Source organism: Pipistrellus kuhlii, unplaced genomic scaffold (assembly GCF_014108245.1).
Source record: "Pipistrellus kuhlii isolate mPipKuh1 unplaced genomic scaffold, mPipKuh1.p scaffold_m20_p_2, whole genome shotgun sequence".
In the NCBI taxonomy this organism is placed as follows: Eukaryota; Metazoa; Chordata; class Mammalia; order Chiroptera; family Vespertilionidae; genus Pipistrellus; species Pipistrellus kuhlii.
The window spans coordinates 170,702,041-170,720,020 of NW_023425515.1; the positions used below are offsets into that span (position 1 = coordinate 170,702,041).

Consider the following 17,980-nt stretch of genomic DNA (forward strand, 5'->3'; position numbering starts at 1 on the left):
CGGAATCGAACCTGGGACTCTTCAGTCCACAGGCTTACGCTCTATCCACTGAGCCAAACCGGTTTCGGCCAAATAATTTTTGATATATAATATGTATATTTCAATCATATATCCTTTAAATCCCCAACAATAAACCAAGTTAAAATAGCCAAATGAATACAAAATATTTTATATAGAATGATTTGTTGGTTGCAACAGATCAAACCCATATACATACTATAAACCCCAAAAGACATACATATTGCTTCAATATAATAGAAATTCACTCTAAATTATACTTCCAATCTATAAAGCTCATCATAGGCTCTCTGAATCTAGCACTATGCTAGCAAGTGCTCTGTAAATATTTTAGGAAACATTTTCCTTCAATGGGCTATACATAGACAGGAAAAATGGAGAAAAGCTGCTCTACATGAAACACTTAAAACAATATTCAGTATAGAAAGGAAATAAATAAAATTGTATATCTCTGCTACCAAAAGCTAGTCTAAGGGTAGTGCTACACTGTTCCATTTGGTCCTAATTGAGGTAGCTTTCTACTACCCCAAATTTTATAGACATGAATATTGATCTGAGGCAAAGTTTAAGGTCACAAGAGTGTTGGAATGAGCATTTAAAGTGAAATCTCCTAATTTCAAATCTACTTTCTACTGCATATGTTCTCCATTTCTTAAGACAATAAAACATGAGACTGACCAAATGTAATGTCTTATCCACATTTACTGTTAAAACTTTGAGACAATGTGCTCTAGATTTTCTTTTACCAAGTTCTTTAAACAGTGAAAGTAAGATTTCACTATGCAGGTAAAAGCCAAGTAAGGATAGTGAGCATAACAATTAATGTAACAAACAACCTCAGTTCAAATTAGTGGAATGGTTTCCCATTGGGATGGGCACTTATCCTCCAGGAGTAAATAACAACCCACCAGGGGACAGGATATAACATTAATCTTTTTATTTAAATGAGTTTTCAAAAATCTCATCCCTTTAATATTTTTCTGTTTGCTTATAATTTATATATTGGCACTATATAAATAAAAGATAGTAAGTTCATTTAGAATGCACAAGGTGACTTAGGAAATAGTCCTTGCCCTAACTGGTTTGGCTCAGTGGATAGTGTCAGCCTGCTGACTAAAGGGTCTCAGGTTCGATTCCGACCAAGGGCACATGCCTGGGTTGCAGGCTTGATCCCCAGTAGGGGGTGTGCAGGAGGCAGCCGATTAATGATTCTTATCATTGATGTTTCCATCTCTCTCTCCTTCTCCCTTCCTCTTTGAATCAATAAATATTTTTTTAAAAAGAAAATAATCCTTAGTGAGAGTTTTTCAATAAAATTATATAATACTAGTGACCTGATGCACGGATTTGTGCATACTGAAAGGAAATTAACTAGAATAAATTTTTTAATATTGCTATTCGCCCTTTCTATATAATAGAAGAGTCAACCAAATTCACAATCGACAATAACAGATCAAAGCACACATGTGTGATTGGCACCAGCAAAAGCTTTATATGTATCACACATGTATGAGTCAACTTAAGCTATTATGGACACAGAATAAACTTGCTTAATTAGACCTGCTTTATAATTTAGCTAGACTTTTTCCAGCTCAGTGAAGCACCCTAACTTATCTTTCAGGTAACTGTCAGCAACACAGCAGTAAATATCAACACAAAGCAGATTATTATGTAGTTCATGCAGGGAGAACAAAGGGTAAAACATTAACTGCAGCAGTGTTTGACTATATTCTGTGCAGTGAGGAAACCTGAAGTCATTTTCAAGGTTCACAGTTTTTTACTTCTTTTCAGTCGGATCAAGTTTCTAAGCTTTCTAAATCTCTGTTTTCCGGCTAACGAAAAAAACTAGGATTCCACTGAGTCTCCTATTTACTTACTCTGGGACTTCTGTGAGGATCAAATGAGATAAGGCATGGGAAAATGCTTCACAGACATTTGGTTAAAATGTAAAATGTTTCCACTTGTGTTCTTGGGCTGAAGATACTGCAGGGAGGCTAGTTGCTAGGGAAAGGAAGCTGGGTGTTGCTATGTGACGTCATTACCGGGAGCCCACAGCAACCATTTCTGGGCTGGGCTGGAGGGCAGATTTTGTGTCATGGGGTCTTGGCAGCATTGGCTGCGATTTGGTGTCATTCCGGGGTGGTGGTGGGACCTGTGTCCCACTTCGTTTCTCGGCGCCAGATCCATGGTGCCATTTTATTTTTAAACTAGAGGCCCAGTGCACAGATTCATGCACATTGAAAGGAAATTAATTAGAAGGTAGCTGACGGGGCAGGACTGGGTAAGGCAGGCCAGATACACCTTGGAACCAAACTCCTGAGGCCCCTCGCTGGCTGGCTGCACCTGGGCGGCACAGGGGCTTGCAGGGCGTCCGCGGAGTGAGCAGGGTTCCTCCAGCATGTGGGGTTGCTAGGCCTGGCCTATATAGATCGGGCCCAACAGTCTGACTCTCTATCCCTCTCCCTTCCTTTCTGTAAAAATCAATAAAACATTTTTTTAAAAATAAAAGGACAAATGGGTTTTTCAGATTTGTCTTTTTTTTCTTCTCTTTTTCTTTTTTTTCTTGTAAGATGGTCCCTTTTTCTCCTCCCTTCAGAATGTTGTCATTTTATTCAATGCATTCCCCAAGCCTCCTTCTCTTAGCTCAAATCTTGTATGGAGCAGAGTTCAAGTTGCCTAAGGCCACACCACAAGACCAGTAAGAGGCGGTGGCTTAAGGAAGGGGTTCCTCTAAATCAGCTGCCAAGAAGGCCAGTCCCACTGCCTTTCACCTCTGCTGGAGGCACCCACCACCTCAGGCCTTGAAAAGCTACATCTCCCAAACTACACACTCCCATTCCATCACAACAAAGCTTCTCAGAGCACAAAGAACAGCACTACCAGGCCAGCGGCTTCTCGCCAAATGTGCCTCCCACAACCCTAAGCCAGGATGCCTCAGACCCCCTGGTCCTCCTGGGCACACGAGCGCTCTGGTTTGGAAGTACGTAGGTGAGTCAGACAAAGGGAGGCTGAACCCAAGGCAATTTTCAAAAGCCCAGGAGAGTCCAGACTGCTGGTAAGCTGACCCTGCCCACTCACACCCAAGTCCTGTAACACCACAGCTAGGCTGGCCACTTGAAGGGCTGCAAGTTTTAATGCTCCCTGCAAGTCAGTGTTCTCTGCATCCAGAAAGCTGGCAACGCTGTCCCTTCTGAATTAGACATACACACCCCGGGATTTCTGTTTCCTGTGCTCGCGCGCGGGGAGGGGGGGGGGGGGGGGCACGGGCATGGGCATGGGATGGCATAATGGACCATGAAGGAGTAGGGTGTGGCAATTCATGGAGGGAACAGGTAAGAGCCAATTAAGGTCACCTCTCTGCCCAGGACAGAGCTAGGTTTAGGGGCAACCAGCCAAGAGGCCCCTAACAGCACAACCCCTTGGCGAAAGGAAGAAACTTGTCCACAGGCACTCCAGGGCCAGGTGCTACGGTTTGCTCTGAGGACCATTTTAAAAGCCAGAATGGTGATCAATAAAAGAATTAACAGTATTTTGTTTTCTTCCAAGTCTCTGGGAAAATTAAATTCAGGTTTTCAACAGATCTGCTAACATTTACAGTCGCCTGTGGCGAAGCAGGGTGTGTGTGGGGGCGGGGGGCGGGGGAAGACTGGCGCTAAAAGTGGAAATCGTGAGGAAGGTGCAGAGCTACGGGGAGGGGACAATCTGGGGATGCAGGTCCCTGATGCCATTTTCCATTTTGGGGGCTGTGCCTTACCTGTGAATGAAGCTTCCATGGCAACGGGCAGGATTCAAGCCCACTTCCCGGATGCCACTACCCCCTCTTCCCCTGTTGCCACACGCCCAGCCTCTGGCCCTTGGCTGGACTCCTCTGCTTGTGGCACCAGGCCTCGCCCCTTTTCACTTCACTGCTTCGTCCTCCCCTTCCTCCAGGTCCCCAAACCACTGGGACCTGGGGCCAGCCAGCAGCAGCAGCAGCTCTTCTGGGGAATCAGGTGGGTGGCACAGCCATGACTGGCGGTCCCCAGGCACAGCGATGGCAGCTGAGGGGATGGAGGTACAGTGGCTGGTCTGGCTGGCACTCCCTGCTGCTGTCCCTCCTGCCCCCCGGGACTTGGGGCTTGGGAGGCTGCAGTGTACACTGCCACTGCAACTCTGGCCAAACTGCCCGCCGTGTTCTTCACTTCAGCTCCTCCTCTTGGGGGCTGATTGGGTTGGGCCGGCAGGGGTGAGGGTGTGTGTGTGGGAAGGGGGCGATCGGGGCCTGGATCAGGCAGGCTGGCTGCCGCAGTGCACATCATAGCCACTGGTTGTTCTACCTTAACAGTCACTGGGCTTTTATATACATAGAAGATGGCTAGTGCGGTGTGCATCATGGCAGCTCCTACATTGAGCGTCTGCCCCTTGGTGGTCAGTGTGCGTCATAGCTACCAGACAGATGGTCAGACGGACACTTAGCCCTTTATATATATAGACTGAAGGAGAGTGGCAATTTGTGGCCCCAAATAACAAACTGATTTGGCCAGAGGTCATACATCCAATCAGAGGCACTTTATTTGAAAACATAAAAATAACAATATAAGAAAAAGTTAGCTAATGGAAAGCACTATTTCCAGTTATTCAGCTATAATTTCTCTAATAGCACAAATAAGATATATATGCCAATTAAAGTTTGTTAGAAATCAGTACACTGAAAAATTTCTCACAACAATCAATCACTAAATTATATCATACATTCCAATGGCTTCAGCTTAGGCTGCAACTAAATGTTATGTTCTGCTTATTGACAACCTCAATGCAGTATAGAATCTCAAGATTACATGGTCATACTTGACAATTAGACACAATCAAATTTTAATGACCTTTAACTATTAACATTTTTTAAAGTAAAAACATCAAAAAAAAAAAAAAAAAAAACTCAGGAAAAAATTTAAATATCTAATACACATGAAAAAATACACAAATTCTGTTAAAATACAAAAGTTAATATAGTTATATAAAGTCTTTTTAAACTAAAAGATTGGCAAATTTTACAAGTTTGATAAGACCAGAGATATAGTCCAGCTGGAGATGAGTTTAATTGGCAAAGATACAGTGAAACAGGGACTCTCAAACACTATTGGTGGAAGTACATTTTCAACTTTTATAGGTCAGTATCCATCAACATTTAAAATAAACAATCTGCTTCTTTTCCGACAAAACACCAAATGGCGGATGACGCCGGTGCTGCGGGAGGGCCCGGAGGCCCGGGGGCCCCGGAATAGGAAATCGCGGCGGCTTCCGTGGAGGATTTGGCAGCGGCCTCCGGGGCCGGGGTCGCGGCCGGGGTCAGGGCAGGGGCCGAGGCCGCGGAGCTCGTGGAGGCAAGGCCGAGGACAAGGAGTGGATCCCTGTCACCAAGCTGGGCCGCCTGGTCAAGGACATAAAGATCAAATCCCTAGAGGAGATCTACCTATTCTCCTTGCCCATCAAGGAATCCGAGATCATTGACTTTCTCTTGGGGGCATCCCTCAAGGATGAGGTGTTGAAGATCATGCCTGTGCAAAAGCAGACCCGTGCTGGCCAGAGGACCCGGTTCAAGGCATTTGTCGCCATTGGGGACTACAATGGACATGTTGGTCTGGGTGTTAAGTGCTCAAAGGAAGTAGCCACTGCCATCCGTGGAGCCATCATCCTGGCCAAGCTCTCTATTGTGCCCGTGCGGCGAGGCTACTGGGGAAACAAGATCGGCAAGCCCCACACGGTTCCTTGCAAAGTGACTGGCCGCTGTGGCTCTGTGCTGGTGCGCCTCATCCCTGCCCCCAGGGGTACTGGCATTGTCTCGGCCCCTGTGCCCAAGAAGTTGCTGATGATGGCTGGTATTGATGACTGCTACACCTCGGCCAGGGGCTGCACTGCCACCCTGGGCAACTTCGCCAAGGCCACCTTTGATGCCATCTCTAAGACCTACAGCTATCTCACCCCGGATCTCTGGAAGGAGACGGTGTTCACCAAGTCTCCCTATCAGGAATTCACTGACCATCTTGTGAAGACTCACACCAGAGTTTCTGTGCAGAGGACCCAGGCTCCAGCTGTGGCCACCACATAATTTTATACAAGAAAAATAAAGTGATGATTTAAAAAATAAAAAAAATAAAAAAAATAAACAATCTTTTAACCCAGTAAATTTTTGTTGTTAATCCTCACCCAAGGATAATTTTTCCAATTTATTATTATTATTATTATTATTATTATTATTATTAGAGAGAGTAAAAGGGGGAAAGACAAAGAACATAATGTGCAGCTGGGGATGAAGCTTGCAAGAAAGGTATGTGCCCTTGAATGGAATTTAATGCAAGACCTTTCAGTCCATGGACCAACACCCTTAACCACTTAGGCAAACCAGTTAGGGCTAATCCAGTAAATTTTATTTCAGAAATGTATATTATCAATATAAATAACCAATGCTTAATGTTTAAGAATGTTCACTGAAACATTATTTGTGATAACCAAATAGAAAAAATTTACATACTAAACATGTACTGGTATAGAAAAATTATCCTAAATATATTAAATTTAAAAGTAAATTACAGAAGAGTATATATTTAAGCTTTAAGAATACACAGAGACTGTTAACTCTTCTGGGGAGTGACAAAGGAATTGAGGATAGCAGGGAACTTTTACTTTTCCCTTAAATCTTTATATTTTGCCTTGAACATCACTTTTATAGTTAAAAATTATTTTTAAAATTTAGAGTGTTGAAGGTTTTACTACCTCAGAATTGTTTTAAAATATATTTCTATTGATTTCAGAGAAGAAGAGAGAGAGAGAGATAGAAACATCAATGATGAGAGAAAATAATTGTTATGCTGTCTCTTGCATGACCCACACTGGGGATCAAATCCACAACCTAGGCATTGCCCTGACCAGGAAGTGAGCCATGACCTCCTGGTCATGGGTCCATGCTCAACCACTGAGCCTCACTGGCTGTGCTACCAACAGAATTTGAAATCAATGCAGAAAGGGAAGATAATGGCATAGGTAAATACCTAAACTGCTGCCGGGCACAACAATTTCAAAACTACAACTAAAAGACAAAATGTCTATCACCCAGAGGCATGGGTGGGCTGGCTGAGTGAAAGTTCTACAACTAGACAGAAAGAGAAAAGAGCATTCAGTGCACAAACGCTGAAAAGCTGAGGTATGGGGGTGCACGTGATCCGGGCTGACTGAGGATCCTGGCTGGCAGAGGGCATTGCTATCTTCCACCAGAAGGGAGACAAGCTCCCGATTTCTCCGAAATGCAGTTTCTGGGGAGACATGCAGGACCCAAACTTCTTCGGGGAGAAGCTAGATTGTCTGCTATTGGGTTGGAAAGTGAGGGTGGCTTGCTTGCAGAGCTGCACGGAGGAATAATTGTTTGCTGCGCTGGGGCACAAGATGTGGGGACATGGTCGGAGGTGCGGGACTGCTGCCTGCCATTGCTGTTTGCCACACCCTAGCCTAGTGACACCCTGAGACCCAGCCCCACACAATCTACAAACACACACAAGCTCCAAGCAGCTCCATTTTGCATATGAATGGCCTTCACTATCATGCTGCCACTTAACCTCGCAAACTTGCAAACCGGTTCAGACAGCTCCATAATCTACAAATCCCAAGCAGGGAGGAGAGGACTGTAGTTCTCATGTAGCTCCCGCAGGCTGGCATCACACAGTAGCTGACCTGCACCCAGATCCAGAAGCCAGTGTACCTAGTGGTCAGTGTGAGACACCAGATTTCAACTCCTCACATCCATAAGTGATACATTCAAGAGGCAGACTCAAAGCCCCACTGAAACAAGTCCTGCACCATAAGCATGTCTCCAGTGCAGCAGTTCCTCCATTATAAACACAGCGGGTCCCCACAGCCAATTGGCCTGGAGGACAATTCCTCCCAGTGTACCAATAGCAATCAAGGCTTAACTACACCAAGACTTTGCACTCTACTCACAAAGGGATGTACCAAGACCATCCACCTCAGGTGATTGGGGAGGCTGAGCTACTGGCCCCTATAAGTCACCTATCACACAAAGCCTCTCCATCAACACAGGGTAGCAGCCAAAATGCAGACACACAGAAACAAGTCACAAATGAAAAAAATGGAGGAAAGCAAACTATGGGATGACATACGAGTTCAAAACCACATTTATAAGGTTACTCAAGAATCTTCTAAAAACTGCTGAGAAACTTGAAGAGACCTTCAAGGACCTTAATGAGAATACAAAAAAAAAAAGGAAAAGGACCAGTCAGAAATTAAGCATACACTGTCTGAAATAAAGAATATACAGAAACTCAACTGTAGATCAACGTACCCCAAGAGTCAAACCAAAGATCTAAAGTATGAGGAAACAAAAAACACTCAACTAGAAAAACAAAAAGAAAAAAGGTTCAAAAAATATGAAGATAATGTAAGGAGCCTCTGGGACAACTTTAAGCATACCAACATACGAATTTTTGAAGTGCCAGAAGAAAGAGAGCAAAATACTGAAAACCTATTTGAAGAAATAATGACAGAAAACTTTCCCTACCTGGTGAAAGAAATAGACTTACAAATTCAGGAAGCACACAGAACCCCAAATAAGAGGAATCCAAAGAGGACCACACCAAGACACATCATAATTAAAATGCCAAGGGCAAAAGACAAAGAGAGAATCTTGAAAGCAGCAAGAGAAAAACAGTTAGTTACTTACAAGGGAGTATCCATACAAATGTCAGCTGATTTCTCAACAGAAACTATGCAGGACAGAAAGAGATGGCAAGAAATATTCAAAGTGGCCAAAACTGGTTTGGCTCAGTGGCTAGAGCGTCGGCCTGTGGACTGAAAGGTCCTAGGTTCGATTCCGGTCAAAGGTATGTACCTTGGTTGCAAGCACATCCCCAGTAGGGGGTGTGCAAGTGGCAGCTGATCGATGATTCTCTTTCTATCCCTCTATTCCTCTCTCTTCCTCTCTGTAAAAAATCAATAAAATATATTTTTAAAAAATATTCAAAGTGATGAACAGAAAGAACCTACAACCAAGATTACTCTACCCAACAAAGTTATCCTTCAGAATTGATGGTCAGATAAAGAGCTTCACAGACAAGAAAAAGCTAAAGGAGTTCATCACTACCAAACCAGGATTACATGAAATGCTGAAGGGTACTATTTAAGAAGAGGAAGAAGAAGAGAAAGGTAAAGATAAAAATTATGAACAAAAAGACATCAAATACATACCTACCAACAAGTGAATCTAAAAATCAAGTGTATAAAAAGTCTGAAGAACAGAATGGACTGGTGAATATAATGGCATTAGGGACATAGAAAGGGAGTGGACTGACAATTCTCGGGGGAAAAGGGTCTGAGGAGTGTGGGAAGTGATTGGACAAAAATCTTACAGCTATAGATGAAGACAGTGGCCAGGGGTAAGGGCATAGGGTGGGGGAGAAGAGGAACACCTATAATAATCTGAACAATAAAGATTAAAAAAAAAAAAAAAAAAAGAGCCGAAACTGGTTTGGTTCAGTGCATAGAGCATCCACCTGCGGACTGAAAGATCCCAGGTTCAATTCTGGTCAAGGGCATGTATCTTAGTCGAGAGCACACCCCCAATAGGGGGTGTGCAGGAGGCAGCTGATCAGTGTTTCTCTCTCATTGATGTTTCTAACTCTATCCCTCTCTCTTCTTCTCTGTAAAAAAATCAATAAAATATATTTTAAAAAGAAAAAGAAATCAATGCAGTTGTCAATGGAATACTATGGAATTATTATTTTATTGTAGTAACTATGTATTTTACACGGAAAGATAAGTATTATACAATTAATGAAATAAGTAAGTTTTAGCATGTAAGCTTGACACTTTTTCTGTATGTGCATATCATAAAGAAAAATTCTTTAAGTATATATCCCAAAATGTTAACCTAGAAAAACATGGTAATCAAGTATAGAGTATGTATGACAAGTTTTCATCTTTTATTTTCTCTTATTTTACATTGTTCTAATTTTTTTCAATTAGAATGTATTCCTGAATTTCTTGGGCAATTAAAATTTTATACACATACACACACACACACATGCATACTCACTCTCTATATATGTATTTTCCCAAAAATCAGATAACTAACTACACCAAGCTATTAACCTGTTAACCGAGCGGGACCTATAAATACGTCAAACGTAAACAATATCGGGAACGGGTAGGACGTATGAATACGTCCTTGAAATATATGTTGCGCCCCGAGAGGGATGGTATATATTTTTTGTAATCGTTTTTTAAAAAATATTTTATTGATTTTTTTACAGAGAGGAAGGAAAGGGGAGGGATAGAGAGTTAGAAATATCGATGAGATGAGAGAGAAACATCGATCAGCTGCCTCTTGCACACCCCCCACTGGGGATGTGCCGGCAACCAAGGTACATGCCCTTGACCGGAATCGAACCCGGGACCTTTAGGTCCGAAGGCCGACGCTCTATCCATTGAGCCAAACCGGTTTCGGCTATTTTTTGTAATCTTCATCATTGTTTGTAGAATTTATAATTTTTTAATTCGACATGTCCATTTTTTTTGGTCGGTATTCTTTTCTATTTTTTTTGTAATTTTGTATTTTCCTCTGTGCTTTATATATATAAATAAATGAATATGTATATACATATATATTTCATTTATTTTCATTAAGTATAAATTTTAAAAAAATAATATGAAATTACGTCCTCCGGGCGTGACGTACTGACACGTCCTAGTGAAAGAGTACGTGCCCTTTACAGGTTGCGTCATTAAAAAGGGAACTCCCCGGTTAACAGTTAAGAATGAGATTACATGGTCTTTTCATTTTCTGCTTTATTCACTTAAACATCTTAAGCTTCTGAATGAGCATACATTAATTGGAGTCACAAAAAATATAGTTTTATTATTTTAAGGTACTTTATATATTTTAAAATTCACATATGAAAAAAGCAAATTAAAGATAATGAAAACAGCCGAAACTGATTTGGCTCAGCGGTAGAGCATCGGCCTGCGGACTGAAAGGTCCCAGGTTCGATTCCGGTCAAGGGCATGTACGCTGGTTGCAGGCACATTCCCGGTAGGGCACATGTGTCAAACACAAGGCCCGCGGGCCAAATCCGTCCCGCCAGGCCTTGCAATGTGGCCCGCACCGCGCTGTCATCACTGCACTCCACTGCGTTTCCATCACAATGACAGTTTATGACTGTTCAGTAAACCATTCGGCCCACGATTTAGGCTGGATTTTAGATTTTGGCCCCTTCTCTGATTGAGTTCGACACCCCTACGGTAGGGGGTGTGCAAGAGGCAGCTGGCTGATGTTTCTCATCGACTTTTCTAGCTCTCTATCTCTCTCCCTTCCTCTCTGTAAAAAATCAATAAAATATATTTTAAAAAATAAATAAAAATAAAGATAATGAAAACACCAATAGAAATATTACTGTTTTATACATTCAGATACCATAAAATGCAATTCCCAACCTAAACCATTAATTCTAGTAATAGTGGTTGAGAGTTGACCTATGAACCAAGAGGTCACAATTTGATTCCAGGTCTGGGTTGTGGGCTTCATCAGCCAATCAATGATTCTCTGTCATCATGATGTTTCTTTCTCTCTCTCCCTCTCCTTTCCTCTCTGAAGTCAATAAAACATTTTTAAAAAACACCATACATTATTGTGCTGGTTAATGTCACACACTGAGGTTATTTCCTTGGAAGCAAAAATACTATGAACTCAAGTATCAGCACAATAAATTACTAGACACTCGCGCCGCCACCCCACTCCAAAAAAAAAAAAGGTACTCAAAAAAACACATTAGAGAAATCAGACATAAAACAAAAGTGATGATAGACAAATACATCACTAGCTCGCAGTCTACTTAGGAAGCAGAAATATTAGTAAACTTGAATAAACCTGAAATCAAGATATGTCTGAAATATAATTCATTCTCAACTTACAAAAATTATAATACATTTATGAAACTTTTTTTACATAGGACAAAACAAGACACCATATTGGAATCCTTGAACAAGATGATATAAAAAAAAATAGTTTCCTAAAACTTTCATTGCTGATATAAAGCCAATATACAAACTATTATGTGAAAAATTGGAGAAACTATTAAAGTTACTGAACATCTTTTATGTGCTAAGCACTCAGGCAGGTGTTATTTTCATTTTACAGGTAAAAAACTGAGGCTCATAGAAATTAAATAACTTTCCCAGGGTCACACAGCTGTGGCAAAGTCTTCAAACTCCAGACTCTTGCTATTTTTCCTATATCAGCATTTCCTAAACATATATACATAACTAGAGGCCCGGTGCATGAAATTTGTGCAGGGGGCGGGGAGGTGGTGGGGAGAAGGGGGTCCCCTCAACCCAGCCTGCACTCCCTCCAATCTGGAATCCCTCTATAATCTGGGACTGCTGGCTTCTAGCTGCTCACTTACCTGCCTGCCTGATTGCTCCTAACTGCTCACTTGCCTGTCTGATCACACCCACCTGCCCCCCTTGCCAGCCTGATGACTTCTATCTCCCCTCTCCCCTCTCCCCTGCTGGCCTGGTCGCCCCCAATTGACCCCCTCTGCTGGCCTGGTCGCCCTTAACTGCATCCCCCACTGGCCTGGTCACCCTTAATGTCCACCCCCGCCAACCTAGTTGCCCCTAACTGCCTCCCCTGCTGGCCTGGTTGCCCCATGCAGTCTGCTGTTCAGTCGTTTGTTCAAGGTTTCCAATATGGTGTCAATTATATACAAAATAAATGCTTAAATCTTGCTAAGCAATCCTAGTAGAAAATATCATTACTCTAAATATTTGTAGAATATAAGTAACCATGAAAAGTTCTTAGAAAACATAAAAAAAGAGATTTTATTCAGATAGTCAAGATATAAAGAACAGTAAGACTTTATCCCGGCTGGGAAGCAGCATAAATTGGTTGGGAAAAAAAAAAAAGAAAAGTCCCTGTTTCTTGATAAAGACGGGTAAGACTTGCTTGTTACCCGCAAGAAGTCTAGTCAGAAATTTAAGGAAGGGAGGAGATAAAAGATCAATAAATATTGAGTACCCATTAAGTGCCAGGGATTATTCTAGGCTAGGGGTGTTGAACTCAGTCAGAGAAGGGGCCAAAATCTAAAATCCAGCCTAAATCGCGGGCCGAATGGTTTACTGAACAGTCATAAACTGTCATTGTGATGAAAACGCAGTGGAGTGCAGTGATGACAGCGCGGTGCGGGCCACATTGCAAGGCCTGGCGGGACGGATTTGGCCCGCGGGCCTTGTGTTTGACACATGTGTTCTAGGCACTGGGTAAACAAAACAGACAACAGCCTCACATGCTTACATTCCAGACTGAAGACAAATAGACATACCAGATAGTAATCAGTGACCTATAGAAGTAAAAAAAAAAGGGAAAGAAAAGCATAAAACAGTATAAGGAGCTAGAAGAAAATGGGGAAGTGTTATTTCAAATAAGATAGTCAAGCCTCTGGGAGATATACCAGGTATCTAGAACTGAATTAAAACAAAGCACATTTCAAGTTTACCAATGCCTTTACAATCTTGAAATGGTTTCTATTTAGATTTTTTTATTTACATTGTTCAGAAAAGCATGATCAACTGGTAGACACAGAAATCACTAGAGGGACACAGTATATAGCAAGAGACTGGATGGTACCACAGTAAGTAACATCACCAAAGTTCCCACTGCTTCACAAATAAAATTTAAAATGTTTTGGTCATGTGCACTACAAAGCTAACTTTTGCTATTATTAACTACCTGTTATCTAATTTCTATTTAGACATCTCCCAAGGGAAGGCAGCACAAGAAGAAAAGCTAACACACTAAAAATCATTTAAACCCTAACCAGTTTGGCTCAGTGGATAAAGCGTTGGCTTGCGGACTGAAGGGTCCTAGGTTCGATTCCAGTCAAGGTCACGTACCTTGGTTGCAGGCACATCCCCAGTAGGGAGTGTGCAGGAGGCAAATGATCGATGTTTCTGACTCTCTAACCCTCTCCCTTCCTCTTTGTAAAGAAAAAATCAATAAAATATATATATATATGTATATATATTTAAAAATAATTTAAGCCCTAGCTGGTTTGGCTCAATGGATAGAGCACTGGCCTACAGACAAAAGAGTCCTTGGGTCAACTCTGGTCAAGGGTACATACTTTGGTTGCAGGCTCCTCCCAGGCCAGGGCACTGGATCAGGTGTGTGCAGGAGGCAACCAACTGATGTGTTTCTCTCACATCGGTGTTTCTCTTTCCTTCTCCCTAAAAATCAATGGAAAAATATCCTCGGGTGAGGATTAAAAAAAAAAAAAAGCAAAACACACACACACACAAAATCATTTAAAACAAATGAAAAAAAATCACTTAAAATAAATGAAAGACCCATTAAGGGTCTTCATGGCCAACAACCTGAAGGAATTAGGAAGACTAATCCTCCCCATCTCAATATTTCCAAGCTATTCCAATTGTTAGTTGCTAATTCTTCCTCAATACTACAATGTATCCCAATGTGTCCCTCCATCAACACTACTCTTCCTTCCACGTGTAAATATGTACATATTTATAGAAATGTAGGCTAAGTTGACGAGTAATGTCTCCAAGTAATAACCTCAATCTCCTATCTTGTTCCTTATATATATAATACTTTCTTATGGTAAAGTTGCTTTTTAACATATTAGGTTTTACATTACCGTAGGTGTTCCTTTTAAGTATTTACCTCTTATTTACATTAGAGGCGCACAAAATTCATGCACGGGGAGGGTCCCCAGGCCTGGCTGGTGATCAGGGCCCATTGGGGCATTCTGGCTGTCAGCCAGGGCCTTCCTTCATTCCGTGAAACCCCCTGGTCGCACATTGTAGCAAGCAACTGAATTCCCGGTCTCCCAGTCGAACTCTTGAGGGAACACTTTGCATATTAGCCTTTTATATAAATAGAAAGCCCCTACAATATAACTCATTTAACAAATTAGTTTTATATCCCAGCACTACAGTAATTGCTAGTTACAAAGTATACAAAAAAGACTAAACAAGAACCACACTTTTATTGGCTTACTGGTAAATACAAGAGACATAGAAACAAATATTCTGGCAGCAAACTTATGTATGAGATAGTATTGGAGTACACTAAGGGAAAGAATCACCTCATTCAGTTAGCTGAAATCAAAACACAGTTCTGAAAGACTATTAATATTTCAGCCAGGTCTTAAAGAATACATAGGCAGATGCGGAAGGGAAAACCCTGGAGTTAACAGGCTGACAGAGCTGGAGTGGAGCTCGGGAGGGGAAGAAGGGCCCAGAATTCTAAATGCCTTTGTATACCAGGCTGATGAGTCCGAATTTTATCTTGCCTTTGGGGCAAGAAACCACTGAAAAATGTTATGGAGTAAAGTGATTAACAAAATTATATTTAAAATTTATAAAGAGCACCAAAATGGTTTGTAGATAAGGCCAGTCAGAAGGCAAGGAAGCCCGGCCAAGTGGCTCAGTTGGAGCATTTGAGTACTGTCCTATATACCAAGAAATATTTCTCTCCCTCCCTCCCTCTTCTCTCTCTCTAAAAAAAATCAATGAAAATATATTCTCCAATGAAGGTTTTAAAAAAAAAAAAAGGCAATGGAGGTTAGTGACAAGAATATTATAAAGCCGAAACCGGTTTGGCTCAGTGGTAGAGCGTCAGTCTGCGAACTGAAAGGTCCCCGGTTTGATTCCAGTCAAGGGCATGTACCTGGGTTGCGGGCCATCCCCAGTAGGGGGTGTGCAAGAGGCAGCTGGTCAATGTTTTTCTCTCTCATCGACGTTTCTAGCTCTCTATATCTCTCCTCTCTGTAAAAATCAATAAAACATTTTTTTTTAAAAAAAAAGAATATTATAAAGCCTGAGCTAAAACAATGACAAGAAAAACAAGTTAAAACTATAGGTATAGCCCTGACTGGTTTGGCTCAGTAGATAGAGTGTCGGCCTGTAGCCTTAAGGGTCCCAGGTTCGATTCTGGTCAAGGGAATGTACCTTGGTTGTGAGCACATCCCCAGTAGGGGATGTGCAGGAGGCAGCTGATTGATGTTTCTTTCTCATCGATATTTCTAATTCTCTATCCCTCTCCCTTCCTCTCTATAAAATAAATAAATAAATAAATAAATAAATAAATAAATATATATATATATATATATATATATATGTGTGTGTGTGTGTGTGTGTGTGTGTGTGTGTTTTTAAAAAACTATAAGTATAGAGCCTAACAGATGTGACTCAGTGGTTGAGGGTGGAGAGGCAGCCAATTGATAATTCTCTCTCATCATTGATGTTTCTATCTCACCCTTACACTTTGAAATCAATTAGAATACATATATTTTAAAAACCATAGGTATATATTTACACAATGGAATACTATGCAGCTGTAAAAAAGAAGGATCTCTTACCCTTTGAGATAGCATGGATGGACCTGAAGATTATTATTTTTTAAAGTATATTTTACTAACTTTTTACACAGAGGAAGAGAGAGGGATAGAGAGCTAGAAACATTGATGAGAGAGAAACATCGACCAGCTGCCTCCTGCATAGCCCCTATGGGGATGTGCCAGCAACCAAGGTACATGCCCTTGACCAGAATTGAACCCGGGACCCTTGAGTCCGCAGGCTGACGCTCTATCCACTGAGCCAAACCGGCTTTGGCTGAAGATTATTTTATTGAACGAAATAAGCTAATCAAAGAAACACAAATATCACATGGCCCCACTTATATGTGGAATCTAATGAATAAAATAAACTGACAAAGAAAATTGGTCCAGAGACATGGAACAGACTGACAAATTTCAGAGGAAAAGTGGAAAGGGGGAGACATATTTGTAATACTCTCAACAATAAAAATAAATTAAAAAAATAAGTATGTACAAAATCAAAAGAACACAAATAACTAAGAGGAAATATATTTAGTGAAATCAGAAAACTTCACAGAGGAAGAGATATTTGCATTGGGCCCTAAAGAAAGAATATTTGCCATGCAGAAATATGAGAGAAAAAGAAAGAATAGCACAATAAGAGGGAAAGACAAGCCCAATGAAGATGGCTTAGTGGTTGAGGATCAAACCTATAAGCCAGGAGGTTATGGTTTGATTCCCAGTGGTGGCATATATCCGGGTTTCAGGCTCGACTCCCAAAAAGTGTGTGCAGGAGGCAGCCAATCAATGATTCTCTCTTATTGATATTTCTCTCTCTCTCTCCTTCACCCTTATTCTCTAAAATCAATATTTTATCTTTTTAAAAAGAGGGGCCGAAACTGGTTTGGCTCATTGGATAGAGCATCGGCCTGTGGACTGAGGGGTCCCAGGTTCAATTCTAGTCAAGGGCATTTACCTTGGTTTGTGGGCACATCCCCAGCGGAGGGGGTGTAGGAGGCAGCTGATCGATGTTTCTCTCTCATCGATGTTTCTCTCTCTCCCCCGTTCTCTCTGTAAAAAAAACAATAAAATATATATATTTTTTAAATGAGGGAAAGACATATGACCTGAGATTTTGTTAAAACAATTCTATCCTTTTGGGGATCAGTCAATCAATTGGTAAATACTTAACAAAAAGCCTAATATGTGTCTTGAATTGCAAGAAATCATATGAAAATTAAGATCATCTTTCCCAAAATAATGCACTTGGAAATTCACAGGCAAAATTTTAGTCAAAGAAGCAACTTAGACCACACTTTGGTAATCCATGGACTACAAATAGCCTTGAATAAATTAAGAGTAGGATTAGAGTGAGGGGACTGGCTAGGTACGAGTTGAAAAGTAAACTGTGGACAAGGTTGTGAAGGCTTTTTATTCCAAGGCTAAGAAATCTTAAAAACTCAAGACAATTCTGAGGGCATGGTTTTGGTTTTGATTTGTTTTTTTAAATATGTTTTATTGATTTTTCACAGAGAGGAAGGGAGAGGGATAGAGAGCTAGAAACATCGATGAGAGAGATACATCTA

The 17,980-nt window shown here is 41.3% G+C and overlaps 2 protein-coding genes and 2 long non-coding RNA genes across 6 annotated transcripts in view; 2 read left to right on the plus strand and 2 right to left on the minus strand.

The window, feature by feature from the left end:
* RLF (RLF zinc finger) overlaps positions 1–17,980 on the minus strand; it is a 65,320-nt gene that overhangs the window by 42,578 nt on the left and 4,762 nt on the right. The window lies entirely within an intron of this gene.
* LOC118724419 lies at positions 2,566–8,287 on the plus strand. The gene is made up of 3 exons (XR_004989578.1): positions 2,566–2,726; positions 7,852–7,854; positions 8,276–8,287. It is a non-coding gene; the product is annotated as an uncharacterized LOC118724419 (long non-coding RNA).
* LOC118724420 lies at positions 4,552–6,216 on the minus strand. Its single transcript, XR_004989579.1, has 2 exons — positions 6,163–6,216; positions 4,552–5,196 (listed from the first exon to the last, which is right to left on the minus strand). It is a non-coding gene; the product is annotated as an uncharacterized LOC118724420 (long non-coding RNA).
* On the plus strand, positions 5,200–6,138 carry LOC118724417 (40S ribosomal protein S2-like). The gene is given in 2 exon segments (XM_036447652.2): positions 5,200–5,256; positions 5,259–6,138. Coding segments are annotated over 2 exon segments (879 nt in total). The 5' UTR covers positions 5,200–5,222; the 3' UTR covers positions 6,104–6,138.